General features: G+C 38.7%; 2 protein-coding genes and 1 non-coding gene across 3 annotated transcripts in view; 1 reads left to right on the forward strand and 2 right to left on the reverse strand.

The window, feature by feature from the left end:
- The window catches only part of LOC149500996 (uncharacterized), a 59709-nt gene extending 46512 nt beyond the window's left edge, over nt 1–13197 (forward strand). The window contains exons 2-6 of the mRNA XM_089734863.1: nt 5643–5848; nt 7123–7348; nt 9749–9922; nt 10956–11187; nt 12109–13197. Of these exons, the coding sequence (XP_089590989.1) occupies nt 5678–5848; nt 7123–7348; nt 9749–9922; nt 10956–11187; nt 12109–12331 (1026 nt within the window). The 5' untranslated portion in view covers nt 5643–5677 and the 3' untranslated portion in view covers nt 12332–13197. The remainder of the gene's footprint in view (nt 1–5642; nt 5849–7122; nt 7349–9748; nt 9923–10955; nt 11188–12108) is intronic.
- Nucleotides 7822–7892, reverse strand: TRNAG-CCC (transfer RNA glycine (anticodon CCC)). The gene has a single exon. It is a non-coding gene; the product is annotated as a tRNA-Gly (tRNA).
- A 699-nt stretch (nt 13198–13896) lies between the features above and the next one.
- On the reverse strand, nt 13897–19983 carry LOC149500999 (deoxyribonuclease-2-alpha). The gene is made up of 6 exons (XM_089734956.1): nt 19750–19983; nt 17874–18149; nt 17373–17526; nt 16397–16604; nt 15566–15745; nt 13897–14850 (listed from the first exon to the last, which is right to left on the reverse strand). Exons 1-6 carry the CDS (start codon nt 19981–19983, stop codon nt 14589–14591), a joined length of 1314 nt encoding a protein of 437 aa, XP_089591082.1. The 3' UTR covers nt 13897–14588.
- Between the last annotated feature and the right edge of the window lie 4339 nt (nt 19984–24322).

Genomic DNA, 24322 nt, shown 5'->3' on the forward strand with positions numbered 1-24322 from the left:
TTCAGTAGTTACAACGGAACATCCGTAAAAACCACTGTAGATTTATAAATTAGTATAGATTAGATAAAACAAAATATGCTGAATACGGAATTCCAGAAGTTAATGACGTTGTATGTTCGAACTGTGGCTTCATAAACTTATTCACATGCCCATTTCCGTAATGTAGAAAAGAAAGCGAGTCCTAAAAAAAAGCATCTGTTTCGATTTACAGAGGTAAAAGTTCGCGACACTCGGTGTGTGCTAAATTTAGTCCGGCAAATGTTTCAGAAATTCGTTTTAAGACGTTTAGAGTTTCTCGGTATCTCTATTTATATCTTTGTTTCTCTCGGACTCTTTAAAAAGCTTTAAAAACCTTTGCTCAGTTTCATGGTAAAGTATTTAAACTTAAATATGTCAAAAAAAGGTTGCCATACTAAAATATTTAAAAAATCAAAATGTCTTTCATTCGAGTCCATAAAAAACCTTTCTCACTTCGAAATAGTTATATTATGACATTATTGTCAATTTGGAATGGAATCTATCACTGTAGAAGAATTGCCAGAATCAATTTGGTCAAGATTTGTGTGGGTACAATTAAGCACTATTAACTGAAACATAAAGAATAAGATCTAAAATGTAGTTTTGTTAGCTTCGTGCAAGGATGCATTGATCTTGAAAGTAATCTATTTACGTATTATCATTTATAGTGTATGTTTATTCGGGTATGGAAAATGTTTTTCGCATACCTCTCAGTAACTGCTGGATACGTTTACCTCATAAAGAGAAATTATTCGAACTCTAATAAATACGCTGTAGCTTAAAATAGAATGGGTGTCTTAACGAATAATGGTATGGACTTGGTAAGAAGCTTGTGAAACTTTGACTGAGAAACATATAATACGTAAGGCCGCTGGACCACTAGCGTAAAAACCACTCCATATTGTATTAACAAGCCATTGATTAACTTTAAAAATGGTAACACCACATTTTTGTAGGCAGCGGCTTGGCTCTGCCCCTGGCATTGCTGACGTCCATGAGCGACGGTGACCACGTACCATCAGGTGGGCCGTATGCTCGTCTGCCTACAATGGCAATAAAAAAAAAACCTTTTGCATTAACAGATAGCTTCAAAATCGTTCGAGAAGAACAAAACCTGGAATAAACTAATCTGAAATATATCTTCATTTAACAACATATGGTTGTACTTATGTCTGTATCAATTTAGTGTAGTATAACTTTCTTCACAAACTATACAAAACAATAATAGCTATCATTGTTATAATAGAAATGAAATTTCTTTTTGTAAAACAACATTAAAGTATCAAATAACAAAACAGAAAACGATTAAAATATTTTTAGGATTGTCAGATCAAAGAGCAAGTAAACAAGATGACTATAAAACGTTATAGAACTATACAGTGATGGGTAAAGCTATAAAACTAAATACGGAACTGTACTCTTTGAAATGAGTTTCGTGAAGAATCCCGCCTCTTCGAAGTCATAGTAATGAAACGTATGTAAAAGAGCCAGCGGTAGTCAAAGTTACCAGGAGAATCATTATGAACTTTTTAAAAATCTTTGACATTAAAGATTTAATACTTTTTAATGTGCCCGATTTTCTATTGGACCGTAAATATTTTTGTCTTTATGTCAGTGTCAAGCTGTTCGAATAAAGCTCTATTCCGTTTGATAAGTTTAAAACTGAAAAATATGACCAATTGGTAGCAAAAACGAGCAGAATATTTTTATTTTTTATTTTTATTGCTTAGATGGTTGGACGAGCTCACAGCCTACCTGGTGTTAAGTGGTTACTGGAGCCCATAGACATCTACAACGTAAATGCGCCACCCACCTTGAGATATAAGTTCTAAGGTCTCAGTATAGTTACAACGGCTACCCCACCCTTCGAACCGAAACGCATTACTGCTTCACGGCGGAAATAGGCGGGGTGGTGGTACCTACCCGTGCGGACTCCCAAGAGGTCCTACCACCAGTGAAGAGTGAATAGTGGCACCGATCCACGCGGTCTCAATAGAACCGTAAAAAACTACACGGGTTTCATTTATTTCGAGGGATTATATTGTCATTTCATTAACAGTTGTAAATGCACGTCGGGAAACTATTATTTCTAGAAAAATCTTCCATGTCCCAAGATCGAACGACATTTCTCACCAAGCTTGAAGATCAAAAAAAATTACGTAAATAAAATTAAAATCATCAAGGTCATATCTGATTTAAAACGTTCTTTAAAAAAACACATTGAATATTCTTAGGTTTTTGCGAGTCGTACAAATAATTAAAACTACTTTCACGGTTTAATCTCGTGTTTTTAGTGTGATTATATCATTTCCAACTTTTCGTTTAAATTTTTCGTGGTCACGGACGTCCAAGGTATTGTTCGTCGATATTTGAATATTGAATATTCAGTTGAATTTTATTTAAATTCATTGTAATTCACTGACATAAAATCTTCGATCGTGGAACAACATTTTAAAATTGTTCCCTGCTTAATTGGTATCGTTTACAACCACAATCATCTTTTTCTTTTATCAAGATTGAAATGATTCATTTAAAAACCTTTGACCCTGATCTTCTTCATTTAATCGCCAGAAAAAACAATACACAATGCGCACTCCCACGCTTTTATGCGTCTTTTAGTTGGATCATATCTCGTAATGACAACGATCGATGTGATCAACCGCAGACCAGCTTCGTAAATATAAAAAATAACATCCTGTATGTTAATTTAATTACGATTTGAATACAGAGAACGTTTTACTATTTTTAGTGAATCAGTAATTTTAACCATTGCGTATATGAAATATTAGACAGCAATTATGAAGTTTTTGACTTTGACTCGCGTCTTCATTACCACCTACAAACGTGCTTAGGGCCCACGTGATGGCAAGCGGTTACCGTTCCAATAGACGCCAGAGACAGCTGGATCGTACGGTAAATATAGGATTCATGTTTAAACTTGCTTTGTAGAGAAGAGCGTGTCATAATGCTACGTATAGGTTTTTTGTTAAAAACTTATCAATGCCTTATTACTCTAAATAATTTGTTCCGACTTTATGATTATTTTATTCAAGAAATATGTTTTATTAAAGGAGTATGTAACAAAAAGCAAGTATATTCTGTGTCGTGAATGAATAGAAAGTGATTTGAAATCAAACGCCTATCTAATTTCAAACATCGACACATGAATAATTATTTATTTCTAATCTCGGCATTGATCTGTTGTGCATTTGATGATTTTGCTGATCACCTTACATCCGGAACCGACAAAAAGATCATTTAGAAAAGGACTTTCATTTTGTAATAGCAGCGTTACGAACTAGACATCACTTTGAGTACTGACCGGTGTTTTATTTAATGACATAATGCCTACCTATACATTACTTGCAGTAGTCGCTTTGTTTCTTTACAATATTACAAGCTCTCGTAACATAATGCGCATTGTAGTTGAAATTTTATAGATCCGTTTGATCTGTTCTCGGTGCTGTTGGACGTTATTACTTCTGACGCTAGCAGAAACCGGAGCAAAGTTACAGTACTCGTCCAAGAGTTCGTCGTGAAACTCAGTCCATAGCATCATCCTGCTGAATGTTTGTTCAATCTTTTGATAGATGGATCTCTCCTTGTGCTAATAAGCATCCTTCAAAGTTTAGCTTTTTTTTATTGCTTAAATGGGTAGATGAGCTCACAGCCACGTGGTTGTTAAGTGTTTACTGGAGCCCATAGACAACTACAACGTAAATGCGCCACCCACCTTGAGATATAAGTTCTAAGGTCTCAAGTATAATTACAACGGCTGCCCCACCCTTCAAGCCGAAACGCATTACTGCTTCACGGCAGAAATAGGCGGGGCGGTGGTACCTACCCGCGCGGACTCACAAGAGGTCCTACCACCAGTAATTACGCAAATTATAATTTTGCGGGTTTGAATTTTATTACACGATGTTATTCCTTCATCGTGGAAGTCAATCGTGAACATTTGCGTTTGATCCATTCTCAGTGCTGTTGGACGTTATTAGTTCTGACGCTAGCAGCAACCGGAGCAAAGGTACAGTACTCGTCTGAGAGTTCGTCGCGAAACTCAGTCCATAGCATCATCCTCCTGAATTTTTGTTCACTCTTCTGATAGATGGATCTCTCTTTGAGCAAATAGGCATCCTTCGGAGTTTAGTTGTTGGTAAATCTCTCCTCCGTTCCCGCCCTCACATCTGAGCATACCTACTAGGTTATCCTTGAAATACCTAATGCATAAGCGGTCTTATTTTCGAGCCTTTTCCTGTTGCTCTTCCGAAAAGGAATCGTGCATTACGGCTTAATGGATAGGAGACTGTACTCTCAATCCAATTGACTTTTCGATCTCATATCTTGCAACATGTTTTGGTGTTTACTCGCAATTGTCTAGGTTCTAGAAGAAAGTGAGCATCTAGACCGAAAAAATCAAGATCACTCATTATTCGTTGTAATTCTACATACGTGTAGGCGAGAGCCGATCGTCGAATACAACTAAATTATAATTACTATGTTGATCGCCATTGTGATACGGTCGCATCCAACCCACATCCTTCCTACAGCAATATACTAATTGATTCTACGAGAATATATAAAAAAGTATTTAACTATTGAACTATTATATAACATAAAAGTATTTCTGTATTAGTAATAAGTTAAATATTAGTATTATTATATATTATTATTAAATTTTATACTTAACGAACCAATACTGAAACGATTATAATAGACGCTTGGAGCTTTGAAACATTACTACTGTACGGGTACGTACACACGAGTAGGTACTAGTGCTTTGTCGATTCCTGCAGCGATGCAGCCATGCACTCCTGTTAGAAAAGTGGGATAGTCGTTAAAGAATCGAGTTAAATCTGTTATCATATCTCAAGGTGGTTAATAACACTACCAACATTGTGATTACTACGATCTCTGGAACCATTCAATACTAGATGGGCAATAAGCTCTTCTACCAAATTTAGAGCGGTTTAAATGACAATTACCAATAACATTAAATCCCACTGAGTTCCTGGCCGGATCTTCTCAGTGGGTCGCGATTCCGATCCGGTGGTAGATTCAGCGAAGTACAGACCTTACTAAGGCTAGTGTTAGAAAGTCACCAGGCTGAGTCCCGTGAGGTCGTCTATACGATCGCTGAAGCTAAGACAAACAAGCCCCAGAGGTGACTGGTATAGGTAGGTCCGGTCACCGTCCTCGTCGAACCCGTCGCTTGCGACGAAGGGCTCGATGATTGAATTAACACATAGACACAGCCCACTGAGTTTCTCGCCGGATCTTCTCAGTTGGTCCCGTTTCCGATTCGGTGGTAGATTCTGCGAAGCACTGCTCTTGCTAGGGCCAGTGCTAGCGATACACTCAGTTTGAGCCCCGTGAGCTCACCTACACGCCAAGAAGAAGCTGGTATAGCCTCTCAAGGCTATCAGTATAGGTAGGAAAAAAATAGGTAGGCAAAAAGAAAAGAAAAACATTAAAGAAAAATAAATATAATATAATCTAAGAACACAAGCCATAATTCAGGCTTAAAGTCACGTTTCGAAGTAAATGTTTTACACCATAAAACCTGTTGCTATGTTACATAACAAGTCATTTACCTATATATCATTCCGTGTTGTTTGTTTCAGATCTCACGTGAGGAAATGAAAACGCATTAAACTCAATGGACACCTTAACGTGGTTATCGCTCGGGCTGCAACTGGCAGCGTTATGTTCTATAGTCGGAGCACTACTCTTGTACTTGCTCAGGAAAGTCAGGGTGGCGGAGGTTCTACCTGTGGACAGCGCAAAGACCGTACTTGTCACTTCTGTGGACACCGCACTTGGATTGCAGGCAAGAAAGAGTGTTTATTTTTCGCAATATTGATCACCGTGTCTTTTGAAGTCGTCGTGGCCTAAAGAATAAGACGCCCGATGCATTCGTATCTAAGGATGCGACTGTGACAGTGTTCGAATCCCGTAGGCAGTTACATAGTTTTCTAATAAAATACGTACTTAACAAATCTTCACGATTGACCTCCACAGTGAAGGAGTAACATCTGTAATAAAAATCAAACTCGCAATTACTGTAATTACTGTTGGTAGGTAGCGTGTATTCTCCGGATCTTCTCCGCGGGTCGCGATTCCGATCCGGTGGTAGATTGTTGTTCTTGTTGCTCTTGAGTTGTTAGGTCTCCATTGGAGGCGCTCGGGCAGCTGTTAGCAAATCCGACCCCTCCTGGCTAAGCCTTTGCTCGCCCACCTGTCCTGGTGAAACTGGAAAGGCCTCTGGGCCTCCAGTAAGTCCTCATTCATTTAAAAAAGTATGTATTCTGAACCCGCGTAGGTAAGTACCACCACCCTGCATGTTTCTACCGTGAAACAGTAATGCGTTTTGGCTTAAAGGGTGGGTCATCCAGTACTGTAAAACTGAGACTTAAAAGTCATGTTTCAAGGTGGGTGACGGCATTTCGTTGTTGATGTCTATGGGCACCAGTGACCATCGAAAACTAGGTCGACCCTGAGATTATCCACCTCTTTAAGCAATTATTACTATAAATAAATTATACATACAATAAAAGTAATCCATATTTATGCTGGTTTTAGGATTCAACATTTAAATATATTTATTACTTTTTATATAGTGTGGCTTACAGAACAATTCGTAGCTCTGGGGACTGAACAATTAAAATATAGTCTGCGATAATTGATCCTTTTGAAGCTTTGTTCGACATATCAGCCTGGTTTTTTCCATCCGATCCAATAACTCTTGCGTTAGATACCTTCAGATCTAAAACTAGGAGCAGGAGGAACCCCGGTAACCGTACTCGTCGAACTCGACAAAGAGGTCGACGTCTAACCTAACCCATACATCAGCCCGCTGAGTTTCTCGCCGGATCTTCTCAGCGGGTCGCGATTCCGATCCGGTAGTAGATTCATTTGCGAAGCAATTGCTCTTGAGTTGTTAGGTCTCCTTCGGAGGCGCTCGGACAGTTATTAGCAAATCCCACCCCTCCTGGCTAAGCCTTTGCTCGCCCACCTGTCCTGGTGAACCTGGAAAGGCCTCCGGCCTCCGGGCCACCGGTAATCTTTCAATCATAAAAAAAACTGGTTTTTCTTATATTGCAGATAGCAACATACCTTAGTGGTCGCGGGTGGCGAGTAATTGCTGGATGTCGGTCCGGAGGCCTTGGGGCTCGGCTCGCTGATTCCTGGCTGCAAGCTCACGTCGCGTCAACTTCTGAGAATGAGCCACCTCCGAGACTAGTGACTCTTGACCTGGACGTTGCTAGAGAAGACATGTTGGAGGAAGCCGCGAGAGCCACAGCGCAGCACTTACCGGCTGGCGAGCACGGTACGCTCAAAAACGCTAATCGTACTTTTCTCCTGTTTTTCAATCTACATCTTCTATCTATATTTATAAAAATGAATTGCTGTTCGTTAGTCACACTAAAACTCGATAACGACTGGACCGATTTGGCTAATTTTGGTCTTGAATTATTTGTGGAAGTCCAGAGAAGGTTTAAAATGTAGATAAATATGAAGATGCTCGGAATTAAATAAAAATAACAATTTTGTCTTTCCTTTGATATGTCCCACGTCGGTCTTTTATTTATCGATTAAGGCACTACGAAGTCTGCCGGGTCAGCTAGTAAATAAATAAAAACCTTTAGATTCCCAAAAACAATATTGCATAAGGTAGTTGACGATTTTGGTAACGATTTCTTTTTAAACAAAAAACTTCAATAAATATCGATAGAATTGTAAATAGTCTTAAAGGTAATCGAAAAAAAATTACTTTAAACCCTGTTGACGAAACGTAAAAAATGCACTGCCCGGGAATCGAACCCGGGTCGCAAGAATGGGAATCTTGCATGATACCACTACACCAGCAGTGCTCATAGTGAATAGCTGAATATTTGGTATATATTATGTTTAATGAAGTTTTCCTTTTTTTAAATTATGAAAATTTCCGTATGTATTAGTTTTCGGTAGTGATAAGACAAGAGAGAATCATAGTTAGAGGCCCTTCAACGTGGAACGTTTATTAATCACTCATATAAAATATCAATTGAATTATATTTACTAATTTAATGAATTTAATATTTAAAAAAAAAGAAGAATCGGTTGAGAAGATAAGAGAAAAGGCTTTGTCTTTGTCTATTTATTTATACATATACTGTTATTCAATACAATTCTTTTACAAAATAAATATAATAAAATCATAATAAAAAAATATATAATATACTACGAATACATACCTAATAATGTAAAAATAGTAAAACCTTCGAGTAGAAAACTGTTTTAACGAACCAACCCGTTACGCCATCTGTTGGTAAATCTTGTAGGAATATTTGTTGCGAGAAAACTATAGTTTCGCTACGTAGGTAGTGATTCTACGTCCTTACGGATCCATCAGATCCAATAACCTTTGCATTAGACGCCTTCAGCTCTAACACTAGGAGTAGGCTTAGGGACCCCGGTAACCGTACTCGTCGAACTCGACAAAGAGTTCGCCGTGCAACCTAACCCATGAATCAGCTCGCTGAGTTTCTCGCCAGTTCTTCTCAGCGGGTCGCGATTCCGATCCGGTAGTAGATTCATTCGCGAAGCAGCTGCTCTTGAGTTGTTAGGTCTCCTTCGGAGGCGCTCGGGTAGCTGTTAGCAAATCCCAACCCTCCTGGCTGAGCCTTTGCTCGCCCACCTGTCCTGGTGAAACTGGAAAGGCCTCCGGGCCACCAGTAAAAATTCAATCATAAAAAAAAAAAAAAACATTTACTGGCTTGTTTACATACATTTGATTGACAGAGGGCGAACATTTGATTACCGTAACTTAAACTCTGTTTTTAACCTGCTTGAAATAAGAAAGAAAACTCAAGTGTAGAAGAATAACTTAGGAAAATTGAGCGTGTTTTTCTAGATTTATTCACAGAACACTTAGGTATGGTATCAGTAGTTATAAATATTTTATGAACAGATATGATTAGAAGGGTTATTTTGATAATATGCTGAAAAGCACCCCACGCTTTTTTACAATAAAATTATTTTTTCTTATACTATTTTTATTTCCAATTAATTAAAATTTATTTTCTATTTTTTAGTTGTATTTTCTATAAAAGCGTATTTTGTTAGTTTTTTTAAACTATCATTTATTTTGATTTTGACTGCGTGATTCAATCAAGTGGAAGACTCAGACCTAGACCTTATGTCCCAAGGTGGGTGGCGACATTCACCCTGTGATGTCTACGAGCTTCTTAACCACTTAATTATAACAGGGGGACCTGCGTTCATTCACCCGGTTACGCAAAAATTATAGTTTAATAATCATCAAAAGTCTCAGAATTTTAAATGACAAATGTTATCAACATAGGTCACTGATTTCATAATAACTGTCTATAGATCTTAGTTTATTATTTCAACTATTAATAATAAGCTTGAGGGAGTCCGTATAGAGTCCCTTTTTTTATTTCGCGAGAAAATCGTGTTTTTGGATCACTCGTAATTAACACCACAGTTGAAACAATAGGAGTTTTATTGTTGCTGCGGCTTTCACAGTTCTAAGTTATACACAATTTTTTTTCGGCTTATGTATTTTTGGCGGTAAAAAGGTCCCGTGTCACAGACTATCTTCGTTTTTTCCACCTGTCGTGCGTTCCGGCTTACGCATTATAAAACTGTGCGTTCTTAAACGCCACAACCTATTTATTGAATGTACAGTTAAATAATTTACTAAGTTCGATATCATCGTCCTTAGGTATTTGGGCTGTAATAAACACGGCTGGTAGCAGCGGACGAGGTGGTGCGTCTTGTTGGGAGAGCGCACTTCGGGGCAACGTACTTGGAGCACTCCGCGTCGCGCGCACCTTCTCCCCACTATTAGCAGCTGCTGCAGCTGATCACCCCTATGCCGGACGACTTTTTTACATAGGTAACCCTTTTTATTAAACCTACCTATGCTGATAGCCTTGAGAGGCTATTTCAGCTTCGCCCTAATATGTAGGTGAGCTCACGGGGCTCAAACCGGAGTGTTGCTAACACTGGCCCTAGCAAGAGCAGTGCTTCGCAGAATCTACCACCGGATTGGAAGCGCGACCCACTGAGAAGATCCGGCGAGAAACTCAATGGGCTGTGTCTGTGGATTAAAACCCTTGATGGGGTAACCCTTGATGGATACACTGTGTATGTATTTACTTGCATCTACTTTAGTTGATCATTCAATTAGATTACAAAGCTCTCGCCGGATCTTCTCAGCGGGTTGCGATTCCGATCCGGTAGTAGATTCATTCGCGAAGCAGCTACTCTTGAGTGGTTAGGTCTCCTTTGGTAGCGCTCGGTAGCTGTTAGCAAATCCCACCCCTCCTGGCTGAGCCCTTGCTCGCCCACCTGCCCTGGTAAAACTGGAAAGGTCTCTGGGCCACCAGTAATCTCTCAATAATAAAAAAAAGATTATAAATCCTATACCATCTGGTAATGACTTCAATTTCAATCCTAATTGTAATGCGACTTGGGTTTGTACGGCACCATGCACTTTTTTTATTGCTTAGTTGGGTGGAAGAGCTCACAGTCCACCTGGTGTTAAGCGGTTACTGAAGCCCATAAACATATATAACGTAAATGCGCCACCCACCTTGAGATATAAGTTCTAAGGTCTCAAGTATAGTTACAACGGCTGCCCCACCCTTCAAATCAAAACACATTACTGCTTCACGGCAGTAATAGGCAGGATGATGGTACCTACCCGTGCGGACTCACAAGAGGTCCTACCATCAGTAATTACGCAAATTATACTATCGTCATTTTGCGGGTTTGATTTTTATTACACGATGTTATTCCTTCACCGTGTAAGTTAATCGTGAACATTTGCTACAAGATAATGGATTACGTCATTGCAAATTGTTACAAACATGATGCAAGTTGTTTTGTCCTTCTTTCGCAGTTAAGGTTTATAGTGTTTTAATTAGGTTTGACATCGGACACGGCGTGCGAGAGTCTAGCCCGGACTGAGGGTGAGAACGGTGAAGGCAGTGCGGGCGCCGCGGCGGTGCGTTGGGGGACATGGGGCGCCGCACGCGCACTGCGCGCCAGTCTTCGCTCAAGGCGTCTGAACGTAGTGCTACTACACGCACCGGATCTGTCTGCTGCCGAGATATACGCTCCGCCGGCGCAATTGCAACCGCCCAGTCAACCGGTCAGGTACAAAGATATATAGAAATATTGCAAAACTTACTTATTTCTGTTAGCAATAAATAATTGCAATCGAAATATAAGTGAAGTTACATACGCAATATAATCTTCTTTCTTCTTTTTCTCCACCTCAACCCACTAGTTGAGGTCAGCACAGCGAATTTTTCTATTCCATTCTCGTCTATCAGCCGTCATCTCAACACTCACGCCTCTCTGTCTCATATCATCATTCACACACTCCATTCATGTCTTCTTCGGTCGACCTCTTCCCCCTCTACCTTGCACTGCCATTTCCATACATCTCCTAGTCACACGCATGCACACTGTACGAAATGTAATACAAAAAAGTAAGTAACGCGCAGACTTTTTTTTATTTTTATTGCTTAGGTGGGTGGACGAGCTCACAGCCCATCTGGTGTTAAGTGGTTACTTGAGCCCATAGACATCTACGACGTAAATGCGCCACCCACCTTGAGATATGTTCTAAGATCTCAGTATAGTTACAACGGCTGCCCCATGCGTCAAACCGAAACGCGTTACTGCTTCACGGCAGAAATAGGCAGGGCGGTGGTACCTACCGACTCACAAGAGGTCCTACCACCAGTAATTACGCAAGTTATAATTTTGCGGGTTTGCATGTCCATACATTTCCTTGTCATGTATGCACACTGTACGTAATGTAATACAAGAAAAAAAACTAACGCGCAGACATAGGTTCCAGGTTATTTTCGCTACAGATTGTAAGGTTAGCTAAGTCTGAAAAGTATTAATTGTATAGAACTGAAGTCAAGTAGCAAGATCTATCCTAACACTTATTTATTCTGTCATATTAGCTTATAATTTTTTTATGTTTTTCACAAAGGACATATACTATAGCCGTGTTTGCGCGTCTCTCAATAAAAACTTACAGCTATTTCGTACAATTTCCAGCCGACCTGATACGCCGAATTCGGACGTTAGTGCATCGACAGCATACTGCGCGGTGACGATGCCCGGCGAAGCAGCTGAATACAGCGCGAAAGTTCTGCCAACGTGCGCTCTCAAAGTATTGGAGGAAGCTTTAATCGCACCGTCTCCACGAGACTCGTACTATCTCAAAGTAAAACAAGACTCTTGGTTCACGAGAATGCCCTCGCTCAGAGTTGTCCCTTAAATTCGGAGGGATTTAAATTTCGCTGCCAAATTTAATTGAAAATAACTTTATTTTACATTAATTAACAATGAAACATCGAAATTTTCCCATCACTTTAAAAAACAATCTTTACCAAATTTGCACCGTTCTATTTATAAAATATTTTGCACGGCAAATAAACTGTGGCTTTTTTTAATGAATCAGTTAAATTTATTTTGTGAAATAATCAAAAGTTTCATACAATTACCTGCTGAAGGTGGAGGATACCAAATATTCATAAAAAAAACTTTGGTGCTTTATTATCATTTCATTATTATCGTTTTGTCACTTTTGATAGTTACATCACTAAAATAAATAAATGACGATCGCATTGCTGTAATTACAATCATTTAATATTAGCTTAGAATTAATAAGAGTTTCGATTAATTTTTATGTATCTACGACCTGCTAATCCCCTAAAATCGACTGCACGGGATAGTGGATGCGTTGTGCCAATTATTAAGTTGTTTTTTTTAATCAAACAACGCCGCGATGAATTTTTCTATCAAACTGCAAATTACATTTGAAACATTGTAATTATTTCGAAACAGTCGAGAGAATTGTAAATACGTCAAGCTCACGTTGTGCCAACGATTTGGAAAGAATTATAGTTAAGCAATGAAATTATACACATAATAAAAAAGGGATATCCCCTCTAAGCACTAATACAGATAGGATTAGTGAAGAAGCGAATATTTTCCAATTTCTGTTCAATATCTAGACATTATTTATATCCGGTTAATAGCCGATTGTAATATCCAATTTTTTCTTTATTGTGACTTATGCGTTGGAGACAACACTCATGTACATATTAGTTTTTGTGTTGTATATTAAACGAGTAATATTTTGATTATTGTTTTAATTCAGTGTACTGTATTTCATCTGTAAACTTACCTCTCAAAATGTATTGTAACTCCTACAACTATCGATAAAGACATAATGGCAGCCTCTGATTCCGTAAAATGGGGTGCGCTGTTTATAAAAGATAAGTTCAATGAATCCTTCAGTGTGCCTTAGTGCGAGTTTTTTAATGTTCTCGATATCTTTTTTTTTTCTTTTCCTACCTATGCTGTTAGCTTGAGAGGCAATTTCAGCGTAACCTTAACTAGTAGGTGAGCTCACGGGGCTCAAACCGGAGTGATGCTAACACTGACCCTTGCAAGAGCAGTGCTTCACAGAATCTACCACTGGATCGGAAACGCGACCCACTAAGAAGATCCGGCGAGAAACTCAGTGCCGCCTTCTCAAAGTGGCGCAATGATGCCGACTGTAGATACTTACTGACTGAGTCAAGCTCCAGGTCATCATGGACTCAATATCGAGAAAGTAAACTCATATTTGTATGCAGTGGGAACAGCGCCCCTAGCGGCAAACGTACCGCAAAGCTTTACGAAATTAAAATTCTAACTCTTGTATTTCATGTATGTAAAGTATTATCGAAGCAACCAATAATATTTTATTTATTTATTTATTTTACTGCGTAAGTGGAAGCCCATAGGCATCATAATGAAATCTAAAATTCCGCCAACCACTTTGACATAATATGAGATCCAAGTCTCAACTGTGCAGTGTAACGGTTGCTCAGTCTTTCAAACTGGAACGCATGATTCATTCGCGGTAGAAAGTATGGTTGTTGTAACAATCCGGAATTCCAATAGGCCCTATGCAAGTACCCCTACACCGTATACTCTATACGATCTGCTATCGTCAGCCGGTATAGAGGTATGTATATGACTTGTCTATGACCGATGACTGTTTTGGACTTTCGCGTAAGAGATGCAGTGAGCACAGTGGTACTACATACAATAAGCCGCCACCACAAAGCCAAAGTACTGGATAAACAAGACTTTATACCATTGCCTGTGCTTCATATGAAATAAGTAAGTAGATCCCACAAAACCTACCTGTAGTTATTAGATATAAAAGTTGAAAAAATATATGACTGTAAAGAGCAGCCGAATACACCGCCCATTTGAGGATTTAGTTTAAAAAATAAACAGGCACCCAGAGTTTACTTCGCAGTTATTCTCACGAATGTGGCCTTTTGCCAAATCGGGCAGTCGTAGAATTCACTTTAACATTCATCAACTGTATTTAATATCTTGCTGAAGTCAATTATTTCTATTTCCTTTTAATAAATATAAAACTTCATCCCATTGCATCTGTGTGCCAAAAACGAAGCATTTTACACGAAAAAAATCATTACACAACGCCTCTAAATAGCTTTTTATTCACAAAATCAACAGACAGGTTCATTGACCTTCAAATTGTCAAAACTCCACCAAATTCCATAATGCTCTAGGCAAAGAACGAAGCCTCCTTTGGCTGTGTCGTCGCGGTTTTCAAGGGTGTTAGTACAAGTCCAGTACTGCGCTGCGCTGGCTCCACTTCTTTGCCAGTGAGCCGCCGCACTGACTGCGAACCTCGCGTGATCAGAAGCGTTGTTTATGTAATAAACTTGGTCGGGGTACTTTACGGATATAGAGTTGATGTTTCGCACGCTGAAATTTTCAATAAATTGTTTAAAACCGATGGATGTAACACTTTGGACACAGATGCTTTATTTGTTTTATTTTATTTTATTACTAGTGTTAGGATGCCTTCCTTGTAAGGCCACACGTGCAGGTACTACCACCTTACCTATATCTGCCGCGAAGCAATAAAACGCTTCGGTTTGAAGGGTGGGGCAGCCGTTATGCTGTAAAAACTGAGACATCTACAACGTAAATGCGCCACCCACCTTGAGATGTAAGTTCTAAGGTCTCAAGTATAGTTACAGCGGCTGCCCCACCCTTCAAACCGAAACGCTTTACTGCTTCACGGCAGAAATAAGCAGGGTGGTGGTACCCATCCGCGCGGACTCACAAGAGGTCCTACCACCAGTGTTATGTATGTATATGTATGTTTGATAGGTTCTGCATCTGATAAGTGGTAGCATTTACGTTGTTAATGTTTTTAGTATCCAATGTCCACGAAGCGACAGGCGGGTGTGAGCTCGTCCACCCAAATAAAAAATATATTGTATGCGGTAATAAAAATATACTCTGTTAGATGCAGAAAAGTCCAAGTAAAAACCTACCTTAAGCGAAGTTTAGAGGAGATTTATAATTTTGTAATAAATAAATAAAAAATAAGGGCTTCCATAATGAATTAGAAGAGAAAGAGAAATTGAATTATTACCGTAGCAATGTTAAAAGTAACATAGAAAGTATTTACCTAAAATCTTTAGCACAGATAGGTTTTCTATGTTTATCATTTCCGTAAACGTCTAGAACGATCTTCTGTAGCATCGCGAACCGCTTGTACAGGCATCGGTTGTTACCTGGTCGTCTGCCTAATATGATTCCACGTAATGTATTCTGTATCGTGAGAAACTCCATAGCCGGCAATGGTTTACTGGAAGTGTCAATTATATTGATTGAGTTACTAGTTCCACCCATTTCAAACATGCTACACAACCAGTTTACATAACCCATTGCGCTATATGGGTGTTTGCTGGAACCGCCCATCTTGAGCAATGAGTTGGAAATCTCAATTGTACAGTATTAAAATTGTCCCACTTTTGAAAACGGAACGCATGACTGCATCACGACAGAAATATGCAGGATGTTAGTAACTACTCGTGCAGGCTGTCAATACGCCCCACCACCAGTAAATTCTGGCTGGTGATCCCAGTACCTTGGTATAATACTCAGAGAGCAGTCCTGTCCTTTCTCCAGAATGGCTTAGTCACTTTTTACGGCATCCATAACTACGGGCTCCATAAAAATCGTATGTGCAATTCAAAAATTATATAAAGTAATGTTTTCCAAAAATATGTGGATCGGCGTAGTTATTATTGCAATGTATTAGCGTCCGTTTTTGACCAATCATGGGAGTGACGAGCGTCAAGTCCGTATTCTGATGTTTATTTCAGACGCTCAACAATCATATTATGTTTCGGTGTTGAAGGACAACTATTATTCCAGTCAAAATATCACCTCGTGCCATTATGATGATCTCTGATAATCGCCAGACGATTTGAGCTATAAGTAAAAACCAACTAACCGATTTTGAGTTGACTGTGCAGGTTCATTCAACTTTTTCCAATTCGGCAAAATAGATTCTAATCTCGACGGCATCTGAACTAGTTTGACTTTTGGCATCGTTGACTTAATCGCAACAGCTATCTTATCCAGAGTTCGCAAATCGAGTGACAAACAAACGAACAGATGTCCATACTCTAGTTGGTCTTCCGGGAATACTGACCTAACCTCTGGTTATTGAAATTAAATTATTTGAATTGCTATTCAACTAGACAAATGGTAGGTTCCAATCGATGGTGAAGTTATTACAATTTAAAAACGCCCAGAAAGAAATACTTGAATGAAATATTTTTTAATACACTGATTGCTTTTCAGCTCATCTGACTACTAACACTTTAATTAAAAAAATTAGGGCAGAACATCTCTAGGGTGAACCAACACGTCTGGTTGCAATGTTGACCGCGGTAATCCGTCCTTCCTCTCCCAAGTTCTGTCACGGGCGGTGATAAAGTTTTTTGGACGAGAATGCAGGGGAGTCGTTTAGTGGGTGACCTCTAACATATTTTGGCAATCTCATATAAGCCGCGAGCCCCCTTGGCGTAGAGACCTCGTAGGTTCGGACCCCGGTACAAAAAAGGACAGACTGACATATTGTTGTAATGTTAGCGATTAGCATTAAGAATAATCTTGGCCACCTTTGCCTGAAGGTAGGTGGTGGCTAAGATTAGTCTTAATGCATTGGTACAGCGTCTGTCACTATAACGGTTCCCTATCCTCCTCTCTGAGTCGCATTCTTCATGTCTGAGGGTCGTGACCATTTCCACCCATTATCCTTCTCTAGATGATGTTTCGCCATCTTCCTCTGTTCTCGGTAGTGTGTATGGCATCGTAGTTTGTGGTATCCAGAGTGGTACAGATTTGGTCGGACCAGCGCAATTTGGTTTCCTTTAAGAGTTACTAAAAACAACTTTAATGTAATGGTGTAACTTTTAACTTACTTTGCATGTTAGGAAAGTCGGGTAACGTGTGCACTAATAATACCCCTCCCAGCTCATCGGCCATCAAAATACCTCGACTTGACGAGCCCTGGAATTGTTCGCCTCCTACGTGCTCCTGGTAGACTAAGGTTGCTAAATATTCTGTGTAGGTTGGCTAGAATCGATCGATTAAGTTATATCATGTAAAAGTTTTTCAAATCTCCCTCAAACAAGTATTCAAGTCAGCAAGTTTTCTTTACTTGTTATTTGCTTATTTTGTTTTGCTTACTTTATTGTTATCTTGCTTATTCGTATAAAGCAGCCCATGATGAAACTTAGTTTTTCATTGTCAAGAGAATGCAGGCGAGTTTTTTCATCGTTACGGACATCAACAAAATTAGGGGCACTGGCAAGCCGCTTCTTATCAAACTCTTACTATTTGGCCCTTATCATTTGAGGAAGAGCGTGTTTTAGCGCTCGGGAAACACTGTATAGATACTTACTTACTCATTCTAAACTTACTCGAAACAGCGGCGACAATGTAAGCTGGAGCATAGAATCAGAAGTGATAAATACATTAGAAGGCTGCCATCTTCCGTCCGTCTCTGACGTGATGTAACTGAAGTTACGGCCCGAGTAATAGCCCGGTATGACGTCACTTGGGGGTTTATAAACAAACCACCTGAATGTGAATCTTTTATATGTAATTGGAACATAATTCAAATTTCTTCGATTGAATGTCAAGTTGCCTAGCTTTTTTTTGTTTAGTAGAAACCATAACAAGAGGAGCTTAAAGATCTTTGGAACGACTACAAATATTGGTTCTGTACTTTAGACTGTGTAGATGAACCATGGAGATATGAGGAGTTCCCTTGCATTTTTTTACTGGTGGTAGGATCTCTTGTCAGTCCGCACGGGTAGGTACCACCACCCGGCCTATTTCTGCCGTGAAGCAGTAATGCGTTTCGGTTTGATGGGTGAGGCAGCCGTTGTAACTATACTTGAGACTTTAGAACTTATATCTCAAGGTGAGCGGCGCATTTACGTTATAGATGTCTATGGGCTCCAGTAACCACTTTACACCAGGTGGGCTGTGAGCTCGTCCACCCATCAAAGCAATAAAAAAAAACTCATATCTTTTCACACCACTCGCAATCGACCATCCATCCATTTAACCATCGACGTCTGCGTTCACTCACATTACATTTACAACCTTTTCTCATATTACATAGGATTGTAAGATGCAAAAATGAATTTTACCCTGGAATTAGGAGTATCCTACTTTTCCAGCAGAATCTGCTTTGTTCGAAATAGGCAAGTTACGTCTATGCGCCCACAGTACGTCCGAAATATGTACAACCTGCTATGGAATGATGATTGCGGGACTAATACGTGTGAGCTCAGAAAATACCACTAGAGCTTTAAATAGAACATTCCCTGGCTTTTTGACTTGATCAATTTAAAGCAGCGGTCGGGGAACTTTTTTAATTATTACCCCAAAATATTTGTGTGTATGTTGATATTAATTACCCCATGGCGAAGAACAAAAAAAAACGAAATCGCTTCTTTTTAGCATCTTTTGTATTAAAGCCCCCGTGATAATTTTGAAAAGAAAACAATAACTAAAAATTTAACGATTCTAAAGAAGTTTCACTTCAATATTTATTTATTTATTTATTTATTACACTTCATGTAAAATTTACATTGGCGGACTTAATGTCTAAGGCATTCTCTACCAGTCAACCAAAGGTAGTGCAGAGTAAATAGTGGTAGGTGCAATGAAATTTATATTAGGTAACGAATACATACAAAAAAAGTATATCTACATATATACAAAATCACATATACATATACATACATACATATATACACACATACATACATATAATAGTTTATACAGTATTAAAAGGAATATATTAATAAATTTCCTTAACAAATAACTTCATCAAGTTCATGACGATTCTGCTAACTTTTCCAACAGCATTCGCCGAACCCTTAACTTGAACGTGCAGCGGTTAGTAATAGTCCTGATCTCGAGAGGAAGCGCATTCCATAGCAGAACAGATTGCACGACGAAAGAGTTACGAACATAACTAGAACTATGTGTGGGACAACGAATTAATAGGCTATTGAGAGAACGTAGGGCCCGCTCATGGCTGGAGTGAAGATATTGAAAATAGGAAGTTAGATAGGAAGGAGGTTCGGGAGACATAAGTAAGGAATGAAGAGTCGTCAGTGCACGTAAATTACGACGCTGGCGAATCGGTAGAAGTTTGAGCTGAGCACGATAGGAAGATATATGATCATATTTACGAAGATTAAAAATAAATCGAATGCAGTTATTAAGAAGACGATCAAGTTTATTAAGAAGGTCTGCATTCAGGTTAAAATAACACACATCACCATAATCAATTATAGGGAAGATCAAGGCTTGTACTAGCATAGTCTTGGTCGCTGATGGTAAGAAATTCTTGAGGCGATACAGAGCACGAAGAATTCCAGAGGTTCTTTGTCCAACGTAAGATACTTGAGCTTTCCAGTCGAGTGTGGAGTCTATGTAAAGGCCTAGGTTCTTAACCACGGAACTTAGGGGAATTGCTGTACCATTATAGAATATAGGTGGGAGTGACATAGTAGTTAAGCGTTGGATCATACGAGGACTGCCCACAATAATGGCTTGGCATTTCGTTGGATTCACAGTTAAGCCAAACTTAGTTGACCAACTGCATATGTAGTCCAGATCCTTATTTAGCTGGTTTATTGCCTGAGAAATAGACTCCACAGTCGTCTGTCTATAAAGCTGCAAGTCATCAGCATACAGATGATACGCACACTGAAGATTATGTGTTAAGAAATTTATAAAAATAGAAAATAATAACGGAGACAAAATACCGCCCTGGGGCACGCCAGAGTTGACACTACACCAACTTGAAGAGGTGTCATCAATACGAGTACACTGCTGGCGTCCCCGAAGATATGATGAAAACCATTCCAGTGCTGTAGGAGAGATCATAATATAGGACAAAATAGATAGGAGGATATCGTGATTGACGGCATTGAACGCATTTGAAAAATCAATTAGTACCAGTACTGTGACTTTAGTGTCTTGCATACCTGTCCTAATGTCGCCAACCACTTTAAGGAGAGCGGAAACGGTGGAGTGACCTGGTCGGAAGCCAGACTGGTAAGGGCTCAATAGGTTGTTCCGGAAAATAAACTGCGACAATTGTTTGTGTACGCAGGCCTCGATCACCTTGGATAGAAAGGGAAGAACAGATATGGGCCTGAAGTGATTTGGAAGGGAAGGGTTAGGAATTTTAGGTAAAGGAAGAACATAAGCCTTACGCCACAATGAAGGAAAAGAGCCTGATGATAGGGAAAAATTTGTGATGTGCCATATAGCTGGCAGAAGTTGATCCAGGATTGTGACGATCATACGGCGACTTATATTGTCACAACCCACGGCGTTCGATTTTATGGACAGGATAATATTTTTGATCTCATCCACAGCAACCGAAGAAAATTCAAAGAAGTCAACATTAAGTCGAGACAAACCATTCAGGTAGTTCAAGGTGCGACATTTCGTTTGATTATTTAGTGGTGTAGCAGAGGAGAAATGAAAGTTGATGTCATTCAAACTTATCGTCGCCTCAAAATCAGAGTGACGCTGTCTGCCAATACCCAGAGTTCCAAGGAATTTCCAAATATCGGCAGGCGAAGCGGAATTTATGTTTTCTAGAATGTGGCGTCGTTTAGCGTTACGTATCATCTGATTGCACCGGTTCCTCGACACTTTAAATTTAGTCCAGTTATCATTACACCGATTCCTCCTAAATTTTCGAAAAGCCCGATCCCGGCGCCTCATAGCCATCCGAATACCTTCAGTCATCCAAGGAGCTGGTGGGCGTTTCAGTTTAATTTTTCTGATAGGCGCATGAGTGTTGTAAAGCCCAAGGACAACCTCATTGAATATGTGAACCTTTTCATCTACCGAGGGTGAAGATATTAGTTGGTCCCAGTCCACTTTAGAAGCGTCTTTGCATAGATTTTCCTTATTCATACGACCAAAACTACGCATGGACAAAACCCTGGGCTGTGGTTTAGGAGGTTTAATCGTATAGGATAAAAAGATGAGGTCGTGATGGGAAAAACCAGGAGCAGGATATTGACCGTGAGTGGGTACAGAGGTAGGAGTGGAGGTCAGCATTAGGTCTAGCCAAGTATCATCGCCATTAATGTTGTGGTGAGTAGCCTGTAGAGGCAAGACATGAAGACCAGTAGACCCAATGATTTCCTGAAGTTTACGGGAACGAGAGGATAAAGGAGCTATGAAGTTGGTGTTGAAATCACCCATGATAATGTGATGTGAATAATCTGACCCTAAAGATTCCAGAATCGGCTCGAGACTGGAGAAGTAGTCGACGTTGGGGGGACAGTATATGACACCGAGAACAATTTTTGCTCCCTTCATAGAAATTTTAAGAAAGATATATTCCACAGGTGTAGAAGAATCAGCAGACGAGCAAGCTATTGTTTTATAAGAAATGTTACTGCGGAGATATATAGCAACGCCGCCCCCTCGGGCATCGATACGATCATTCCGTATTAAAGTAAAGCCATCGAGAGGGTAGATAGCAGAAGGTAAATGAGGCTTAAGCCAACTCTCAGAAATCAAAACAGCATGAACGTTAGTGTTAGTGAAAGTAATGAATAAGTCATTGTAGTGACTTGGTATACTTTGAGCATTAATGTGACATACATTTAAAAGGCAGTCAGATGATTTATCAAACGTCTGCCGTATACAGTCTCCAAGGGAATCGGGAAGTGAACAATAACTATCGTTATCAGATGACAGCATAGAATCATTAGCAGAAAGAAATGAATCATCAATACATTCCATTGTATACAAATTAAATATAACAGAATAATATAACTATACTATTATAATATAATAAATAAATAAATATATAAAATAAACTAAAATAAATATAACTATACTACCATAAAATAAAAATAAGGATTAAGTTTAAAAGTAATGCACGCGCAATGTCTCTGCACCACCCGCTAGCTGATATACACAGGATGATGATACAAAACAAAAAAAAAAAATGACAATACCTTATAAAACAGAAACAGAAAATAAAGAATATTAATAACGAAAAACATAATAAAGGCCATAATTTACAATAAAAAAAACCAATTAATTAGAATAATGAAGAACAAATCTCCACAACAATATTCTGATTAAAACTTCAAAAAAGTAAACTACAAGGCAAATTTTATCTGTGAACGCAGTCAATTAAAACAGTCTGTCAAGTGTCAAATTTACAGAATTAATTATTTTAACAAGACTACCCACAAACACATTAACATTTGCCAATGACAATATTATACTCCGTGATGCCACTAATCTACCCACGAAACATATCAACATCAACATCAACAATACGTGAATAAAAGTAAAAGTGAAAAATAATAAATCCAATGATAAACATTTAAATCATCAAATCATAAATTGTGAAATGAAAATAATGATATACATACGTTGTGAAGAAGACTAAATATATTAGTGAAAGTCGAATAATCTTAAGTAATTAAAGTGAAAAAAAAAAACAAAAACACAAACACAGGCCACTAGGTCTTCCGCAATTTCGAGTTCACAGTGATAGCCGGTGCCGCCTTAGAGACGCTGCCCTTAGCTGATGTTGGTTTACCATCCACAATAGGATATTTAATTTATTTAATTAATTTATATATTTATATTTATTTAATTTATATACTTTTTACTCACAAAAGTTTCATTTTTACGCCCCAAAATTTCATTTTACCCCATTTGGGGTAATGTACCCTGGTTCCCCGACCGCTGATTTAAAGTTACAAAAAAACACCTAAGTTTTTCTGAAATAATATAACAAAAATATTTACCATTCCACCGGCTTGTTATCGTTGTCCCTACAATGCAAGTTAATATAGTTCCAACCTTGTATTTCAACGCAATAACTCCAGTATTGGTCAAGTATAAATAACAATACATACATCAGCTGAAACATTTCGTAATTTTATCAAACTATAAACTTGCTGCCTACTGAACTAAGGTAATACACAATTCTGAAGCTACTTACATAAAAAAGAGCCTCACACATTCAAACCTGTTGATTGAATTTAAGTGACAGTTTTATTTCATTCGTGGGCGAACTTATTTAGACTAGAGGTCCCGCAGTAGTCGAAATTCGACTATAATTAATTGGAATTGTAAGTTTGTACACTATTATGATTGTATTTTATACTTCTACAATCACAAATTTCGCCAAGACTACACTATAAAAAATATTAACAAAGACAAACAATATTTAATTTATTTATTTATAATTAATTAAACAATTGATCACCCGTAGGTTGCCCCTCCTTACTAGATATATTTGTTTTTATCGCTGAGATTAATTCATATTGATCAATTATCGTTTTTCCGACGACTATTGGTTATTTAATCTATTCTCAATTTGACAACAGTCGTCAAGAACAAAAGTTTGACAATAAATAGTATGCATGCGTGTGTGCGTCAAATACATGGTATGTAATGTGTGTAATATTTTCTTTATTGATTTAATGTGTCTTTTGTGCATTATTTTAAAAAAATATTAGCTTTGTGCAGTCCTTCTCTATATTCTCTATAAGTGTGGAAAATTTCATACTCCTCCGTCCGCGCAATTTTACAAAGTTTTTGCTTCACGTATTAATATATAGATACAATTTGAATTAGTTGACTGATGAACTGATCAAGACTTATTTAATGTGAAGTGATTGCAGAAGCCCACAGATATAATTAATGCAGTTTGAGATATGAGCTCTAAGTCTGAATTGCATTGTATAACGGCAGTCCCACTTTCAAACTGAAGCGCTTTTTTTTTTATTGCTTCGATGTGTGGACGAGCTCACAGCCCACCTGATGTTAAGTGGTTACTGGAGCCCAT

This window comes from Bombyx mandarina, chromosome 18, assembly GCF_030267445.1.
Source record: "Bombyx mandarina strain Sakado chromosome 18, ASM3026744v2".
NCBI lineage: Eukaryota > Metazoa > Arthropoda > Insecta > Lepidoptera > Bombycidae > Bombyx > Bombyx mandarina.